The 8,477-nt window shown below is 38.7% G+C and overlaps 1 protein-coding gene across 2 annotated transcripts in view; it reads left to right on the forward strand.

Annotated features, from left to right (window-relative positions):
* The window catches only part of UBA2 (ubiquitin like modifier activating enzyme 2), a 32,740-nt gene extending 24,503 nt beyond the window's left edge, over positions 1-8,237 (forward strand). Inside the window, exons 15-18 of one of the 2 annotated variants that reach the window (XR_009730859.1) lie at positions 1,871-1,976; positions 3,492-3,628; positions 4,887-4,948; positions 5,313-5,390. Coding sequence is in view for 1 of the 2 variants with exons in the window: in XM_061387934.1 (XP_061243918.1) it covers positions 1,871-1,976; positions 3,492-3,628; positions 5,313-5,494 (425 nt within the window). In the remaining variant the exon portion in view is untranslated. Of the gene's footprint in view, positions 1-1,870; positions 1,977-3,491; positions 3,629-4,886; positions 4,949-5,312 lie in introns of both variants that reach the window. The other variant, XM_061387934.1, reaches the window with a different exon arrangement.
* The last annotated feature ends 240 nt before the right edge of the window (positions 8,238-8,477 follow it).

The following is an 8,477-nucleotide window of genomic DNA, read 5'->3' on the forward strand; positions in this document are numbered from 1 at the left end:
TGCAGCTTGAGGATTTTGTGTGTCATGTGTGTAGTATATGGGTGTGTGTATCTTTCCCCCCGCCGATTCCCTGCTCCCTCTAGGGTTTAAGCAGGGTCGTAATGTGTAATCTGCAGAAGAGTAAGGCAAGGATGTGACAGTGGAGGTGGGGAGCCAGTTAGAAAAAAACTGAGGGAAGTGAGGGATTTTTACTAACGCAAAAGCAAATGACAGTTTTGAGATTTGCAGAGTCTGAATGTAGAGCACTGGTGAGGAAGAGTAGCATTGTTAGGCTTGGACAGAACTATTGCCAAGACTCAGGCTTCAGAAGTGATGCTAATTCACCTGGATAGAATTGCTCAGAGACTGTTTCCCTTTTGAACATGTTGGGCTGTGGAATTTGAGTGAGTGTGAAAGAGCTTGGAAATGGAAGTCTGGGTAGGAATTAACTGTTCTGCAGAGACATTCCAGGTAGACCGAAAAGGTATAAAAGAAGAAGAAGAAGAAAAAGATAGTTGTGCTGTGCTTAGTTGCTCAGTCATGTCCGACTCTTTGTGACCCCATGGACTGTAGCCCACCATGCTCCTCTGTCCATGGATTCTTTAGGCAAGAATACTAGAATGGGGAGCCCTGCCCTCCTCCAGGGGATCTTTCCAACCCAGGAATCAAACTGGGATCTCCTGCATTGCAGGTAGATTCTTTACCAGCTGAGCTGCCAGGGAATCCATTGGATTATGTAGAAAACAACATAAGTTTTAAAATTATAAGCAAAATTTAAGAATTTAAAATACATTTTACTTTGTTTGTGCCAGGCACTGTGGCTATACAGATTCTATACAGTCCGTAGGCAAGAGCAAATTCTCAGTAAAGCAGACTGACTGTTGTGAGGAGACAGTGTAAATTGGGAGCTAAATGAGGAGGCGGTTTTGTAAATGAAACTTGAGCATTTGAACATGCAGGAGAGAAAGGATGGTTAAAGGCAGGAAGGCCCTGGAATAGGTAGGAGGAGATGGTAACACCAAAAGTTTGATTGGAGAGTTTATTCTTCACTGGAATATTTATAATCCATGTAGCAAAGGCTTACTGAGTGCTAGTGGATGCTTGGCATCATGTGCTCCATCCTGGGGCTATTCAGATTTAGCAGAAATGACATGGAAGAGAGAATTGAGTTGGAGTGATTAGTTTTGGGGGACCTCTCTGGCTGTCCATTGAGAAATGCAGAAAATTTATGTTGAAAAAACTATTGAAATAAAAGTTTACAATTCAATAACTGAATTGTAAAATTGGCTGATGGTTGATATTGTGGATAGCCTTTTTAGAAATAGTATATTTTGAACAATTCTAAAAGTTGTCATTGACTGCTGTAGGATTCCATATTAATTTGGTTTCAAAGGGAGAAGTTTCTCAGAACTTCTCAGTTTAGTTTCCTTGAAGTTTTGGTAGTTGAGTTTTCAGGGCTGAGTTCCTAAGTGCCTGATGTTTTAGTGAACTAGATTACTAGGGCCATCACACCCAAACACACAGGGAAGTGACGTAAATAATACATTTTATCCTAGTTCCAGAGGCTAGAAGTCTTAATGAAAGGGTCCAGCGATGATGTTGGAGGGGTGGTTGATGGGTTTGGTTTCTCCTGAGGCCCCTCTCCTTGGCTTCTTCTAAGGATACCAGTTAGATTGGATTAGGGTCCACCCCAACAGCCTCATTTTAACTTAACGCCTCTTTAAAAAAAAGTACTGTCTCCAAGTACAGTCACATTCTGAGACATTTCAGCATGTGAATTTTGGGGAGATACAATTCAGCTTATAGCAGGGGGTTTATCTTATAAAAACTAAGGTTGACTGCTTCATGGAGATATAACTAAAGCATCTAAATTTCTTTAAAAATTTTTTAGCTAATAATCACAAGAAATTGTCAGAATTTGGAATTAGAAATGGGAGCCGACTTCAAGCAGATGACTTCCTTCAGGACTACACTTTATTGATCAACATCCTTCATAGGTAGGAACTATTAATATTTTAAGTGTAAGAAGTTATTTGAATATATAAACTTAAAATTGGAGAGAAAATGTTTTCTTACCCTTAAATCCTACTTTTCATTTGAAACTGCACCATATATATGCTCAAGTTGGCCATTAAGTTCCCTGAGGTTTGACCTACAGAAAAATCTGAGAATCCAGAAAGAAATGTTTGAGGGTAACTCATCAGTAGTAGCTGATCAGAAAGACCTAGAGAGGGTAGAAATGCAGGTGTGTGAATAGTTATAATCAGGGGTACATTCCTTTTCATAGTTGAACTGAATAGAAAATTTAGAAGGAAGAAATATCTCTCCCCTAAAACAAATGTTTCATTGTGATCTGGAACAGTAACAAGAGAGCATTAAAAATTACCATATATAGATTCCTGAGTCACATTTTTTTTCTTTTTACTTTATTTTATATCCTGCCCACTTTATTTTAAAAAGTATCCATACTGCTTGTATTACAGGATATTTGTACATATGTAGCATAGCGTAAATACAGATGGTTCTCCATTTGGTGTGCTTATCTGTTGAACAAGGTTGGTTCATGCTCATTGATACCTCTAAGCTGTTCCCTGGCTCATTTCTTCAGGTTATATCTAACAGATGTGTTTTGCCAGTGTTGCCATCTATACCCAAATGTACGGAACTTGTATAATTGTTCAAGAGTATTACATTATATATACTTAGTTTATAAAAAGCAGGAAAGGGCAGGAAAAACTGAATGTGAGTTATTAATAATAGTATAAAATGAGACAGGTGAGTCAAAGATAGGTCTTGCTGGGGGGTGATCTCTGGCCCCAGTTACACACCAGTTGGATGTCAGTGGTGTGCTTGTGTTCACTTGTGGAAGGACATGTACAATGAAATGGAAATATATCAGTTGATGTCTAAAAGAGGAGGCATAATTAGGGTCTTTTTTATCATATCTTTTAGCTCTCTGTGAACAGAACCCCCCTTATAATATGTAAGTCTTTTGTTTGACTTTCATGCGTTAAATTTTTGTACATGTTTTTGGGAACTCATTACAAAAGCAGAGTGCTGCCTGTGAAGATGGAGGAAAATCGAGAAGCTGTGTAACTCTGCCCCCAAACACTAAATTACTCTGGTTATGATCAGAAGAGCATGTATAGAATCGTTTCATATAGCTGAAGAAAAAATGCCTAAGAATTACACCAGGCCTCACAATTTTTGACTCAAGTTTTCTGCATTAGGTATAAAAGTTAAAATTTTTTTCCCTGAATTGAAAGGACAGTGTTATTGACCATTTGAATTGAGCTTCGAATACATAAAAATCTATGATGTAGTCTTTTTTTTTAACTCTTTGAAAACCAGAAGCCAAATAAAAGGTGTGTATGTAGTATACACACAAATAAACGGTGTGTATGTAGTATACACATTTTGAGGTTTGAGGACAGTTGCTCTTTGGTGCGCCTTTGCTTTTGTAAATAGTCATAGCAGTGGTTCAGTGTTACAGTACGTGATTCTCCTTACAGTGAAGACCTAGGAAAGGATGTTGAATTTGAAGTTGTTGGTGATGCCCCAGAAAAAGTGGGGCCCAAGCAAGCTGAAGATGCTGCCAAAAGCATAACCAATGGCAGCGACGATGGAGCTCAGCCTTCCACATCCACAGGTGAGTCACAGCCCCAGCCAGCAGTCACCCACCAAGCAGGACTACTTACAACAAACTGATTGTCTTATGAACATTGACCATAAAATAGAACTACTCACAGGACTACTAAAGGTGTGTGTTGGTTCGGCATTGTTTTAATGGAACTTTGAATGTATAACCCATGAAGATATTTAAGACTGGGTAAAATTTTTATAGAAAATAGATACATTTTATTTTTACAACTGGAAATGTCAGTGTACTAGTGCATAAAGGTGGTTCATTCTGAGTAGTATTACTTTGGGATTTTATATGCATGTTTTTGCGGACAGTGAATCAGTGCATCTGACTATTTTGAGTGAACAGATGCTTGGTAAGTACAGCATTTCAGTTTTCTCAGAACCAGTGACTTTGGTAGAGTGTATCAGAAGCTCTGTTTCCTGGGTTTTCAGTGTTGGTGCTTTACTGTACTCCAGTGTGAATGTTCACTACCTGCACCACCCCCCACCCCCCCAAACACACACACACACCTCTTGGTTCTTTAGTGTCAGGAAACCAAAAGTTACTCATTTTTTCCTTCTCTGTTTTCATTTCTTTGACCCTGTGTCTTTGGTATTCTTTGGAATATCAGTGCTTCTTTGGTTCTGATGTTCTCCGAGCATTGTGAAAATGAATTTAGAGATCGTCTAGAGCAGGGTTGCCCAACCTCTGGGCCATCAACCAGTATCCTGTTAGATCAGCAGTGGCACTAGATTTGAAATAAAGTGCACAATAAATGTAATGCACTTGAGTCATCTCCAAACCATCTCCCCACCCTCAATCCGTGGAAAAATTGTTTTCCATGAAGTTGGTTCCTGGTGGCAAAAAGGTTGAAGTCCAGACTGCTGGTCTAGAGTGTGTGGGCCATGGGTTCATGACCCTTCGCCCCTGCCCTCCACCCCCCACCTCCCCCACGAAAAATAGAAAGGTTCATCATCCTATTTTGAGGAAAGGACTGGTAGTTTACAAAAATCATAATTTGCAGCGTGCATTTATTTTCCACTATGTGGCTAGGTTTTGGAGACTAGCAGTAAGGTAGGTACTGTGCCTTTGACTTAGTGGAATGTCGGGGGTGGGTGACACAATTCCAACCATAGTGTAAGTTAAGAGCATGCACTGTAGAGCCCCACTTCATGGGTTTTAATCGATCCCATCCTCTGCTACTACTGTGTGACCTTGGGCAAGTCTCTGTACCTCCGTTTCCTCTTCTGGAAAATGGATAATAATGTTATCTTCTTTATAGGGTGGTTGTGATGATTAAATGAGTTGTATATGCAAAGTGCTCAGAACAGTTCCTGGCACATTGTAAGTGCTATGTATATGTTGTTATTGTTGTTGTTTATTACTATTATCACTGCTACGAATATTAGGATACGCACCCTCCCCTTTTCTGTTGGAGAAATAGAAACAAGGAACTGTAACAGTTCCTCTGAATTATATAATGCTTGTTAAAATTTTTTGTTTTGATTAGGAAAGAAATAGGTGCTTGTAACAAAACAGTGAAACAGTACAGAAATACGTAATGTATAAAGCAAGGGTTCCCTGAGGGTAGTCATTCTGAAGTTTGATGTATGTTAGAAGAGTAGTTTTTCATGTACATAAAATTGTAGTGAGCTTCTAGTCGCCCCCCACTTTTAACCATTTTTTTCCCCTTTTTTTCTGAAATAAGCACAAGAGCAAGATGATGTGCTCATAGTTGATTCGGATGAAGAAGGTCCCTCAAATAATGCTGATATCAGTGAAGAAGAAAGAAGTCGCAAGAGGAAGCTAGATGAGAAAGAGAGTGTCAGTGCGAAAAGGTCACGCATAGAGCAGGCAGAGGAGCTTGATGAGGTTATAGCATTAGATTGAACAGAAATGCCTCTGAACGGAACCTCTTACTCCATTAAAGCCTTCTGGGCAGAACCAGGTTATTTGTTACGTCCTTTGTTCCAAAGGGAAAATATTGACACCAGTGACTTGAAGATGATTCTGCTCCCTTTGAAAGCATTCATTTTGCTAGAACTATTAGAAACATTGCAGTATGCTGTATTGAAAGTAGGAATATAGTTTTAAAACCCTTTGAACAAAGTATGTGCATAACCAGTCCATGAGATGAAACAACACCGTGCATGTTGCCTTTTTAATGTAAATACCCTTCGGTATCATTTAACAGTTTTAAAATATTGTGGTTTAGTAAAGTTGATACCTGGTTATAAATATTATGCCTTTATTTTTGGTTAGAAGAAGAATTATTTTTAGCCTAGATCTAACCATTTTCATACTCTTAACTGACTGAAACAGATTCAAAGAAGTATCGAGTGCTATGCATTGAAACTTGTTTTTAAATGTTAACTGGCACTATGTATATTAATGTAAAACAGTTGTTAATTTACTCAAGTTTTCAGCTTGTACTGCCTGGTATGTCTGTGTAAGAAGCCAATTTTTGTGTATTGTTACAGTTTCAGGTTATTTATATTTGATGTTTTGTAAAACTCAAATACAACTATACTGTACTTATGGACCAAATAAATGACATCTGCATACTTGTTATACATGCCTGCACAGTTCATGTTTCTGCTGCCTTACTGGGTTTATACATTGTATTTGCTGCAGGCATACTATATTCTTTCCTTTTAGAAAATTAACTCAGAAATGGATTACCATAGATGAGTACTGTTTACCACAGATGAGTACTTTTTAAAAGACAGCTTTTAAAGGCATGTTGCTTTTTAAATGATTGTAAACTTTGGGCCTTCTGTTGAGAACATTCAAGTGATCTTTGCTCAGCCCCAGTACCTTGGAGTCGTGGATTTGAGATTCCACATGGCAAGTCTCCTCCACTCTGGGTGTCCCCAGGTCATCCAAGGCCCTTCTTGCATGTACCCTTCTGGGCCCAACTCTGACCAGCACGTGTGGCCAGGCCAGTCTGACGGATCAACACTCATATCTCCTGAACCTCCGAACGCCTTGGCCCCTAGGCTGTTCTCCTGCAGATGAGCCTGGAGTTTTCGAATAACAGAAACCCATGAAGCTGATTTCCCCGTTCTGTACCTCTGCCTTGGTGTTTTTGGCCACAGTCAATGAAATTTCAACTTAGTAATTCATTATGTTGTTTGCCGTTGTGTAATTCTTACTCTGCCATCCAGCTTACGAAGGTTTCATTTTCCTCCAGAAAAAAAATTTTTTTGAAATTACAGAACTGTCTTACAGATAAAGATGGAATATCCTGAAATACCCTTTCAGAAGCAAATTTTCGTTAACTGGTTGGTCACTGATGGTCATCTCCTGTTTTGAAATTTTGAAATCTGAAGAGTTTTCAAGAAAATCTGAATTTTGGAATGCTCTCCATCCCTTTAAACCTCATCCACCCTGCCTTTTTCAGCACAGTTATCAACAGTGTATTTCTAGCATTTTGTTTATGTTTTATTTTCTTTCTTATGTGAATGTATAGTGGTATTAAATGCCAGTGTGATTTGTAGAGATGTGTTTCTCTCTTGGCAGACCAGCGGTTTTCAGTTTTGCAACAACTCTATTATTACTTTTCCAGCAGTTTCTGTTTTTATAAAATCTGAGTTTATCAGCAAAGCAGGCCTGACCGCAGTGGTCTTGTTTAACTAGACTAAGATCCAAATTGCAACTCAGTCCCTGGAGTGTGGAGGTACTTTAGATCTGGCCTTTGTATTCATGGTTTTCCCACGTGAGTCTTCTCAGTTTATGGAGCTGGAAGTGGGCTTGACAAGCATGTTTCCCCAGAAGCTTCAGCCTGAAACAGTCTGACAAACCATATTCCAGCCTCATTGGGAGCAGTCTGGTGACTCAAGTCTACCTAGAGAGTCCATTGTCCCAAAGGTCATGCTGCGTACTTGGCAGGTACCATGAAAGGATTTGGTATTTTAATGAGAGCCTGAACCATTAACAGAATAACTGATCAGGCAAAGATCATCTGTGGATGCAAAACTCAAAAGGCTCCTAAGGAACAGAATCTTAGTGGAGTGCTCAAATGTTGCTATATAAACTTGCAAAAATGAAAAGCTCTCTGTCTTGACAATAGACTGATTTATCATCATTGTAATCAAGTGATCAAACCTGGCATCACTAATGGGACAACCTGGTATGTGCTTCCTGATAGGAGATGATGATTTGAAGGATCCAACACGTAGGCCCCTCCCCACCCCAAAGAGGTAACTTGAATTTAGCATCTAGACTTCCAACTAACAGAAAGCAGAGGGAGTAGAGAAATGAGTTAAAGTTAAACATTAAGGGGAAATAATTGGATGAATATAGAATGTGTGACATTCTAGAACTCAAGTGTAAAATAAATGATTCTTGTGACAATTGGAAATTTGAAAATGGAACAAATTGGGTGATAATGGATTTACTTTATTAGCTATGGTATTGTTCTTATAGTTATGTAGGCCATTGTCCTTATTCTTGAGAGAGATTAGAGATGAAGCTCACAATAACTACAACTTCTAAATGGCTCAGCAAAATACAAAATACGGAAGAAAAACAACATTGGATCTCAATGGAGCCTATATATATTGTTTATTGTGTCATCTAACTTTTCTCTGAGAACTTTAATAATAAAAGTGGAGATATATTTTGTATTTTCCTTTAGTGCCTCTGTGACTTTTTCAAGTTTTGTACTGAGTATATATCCTGTGATTGGAATCAGAAAAGTAATAAAGATTATTAAAAATGCCAGTTAGAATGAGAAAGTGTTACAGCAATTCCTGGGTTTGCATTGATGAACTCAGCTTTACTCATCCTTATTGCTAGGCTGTGACTTAGGAAGAAGTCTCTTTTATTTGATCCTCTAGTGAAGTCAAGAGAACCAGTTGCTTCCAGTAGA

The sequence above is a fragment of the Bos javanicus genome, chromosome 18, assembly GCF_032452875.1.
Source record: "Bos javanicus breed banteng chromosome 18, ARS-OSU_banteng_1.0, whole genome shotgun sequence".
Classification (NCBI taxonomy): Eukaryota; Metazoa; Chordata; class Mammalia; order Artiodactyla; family Bovidae; genus Bos; species Bos javanicus.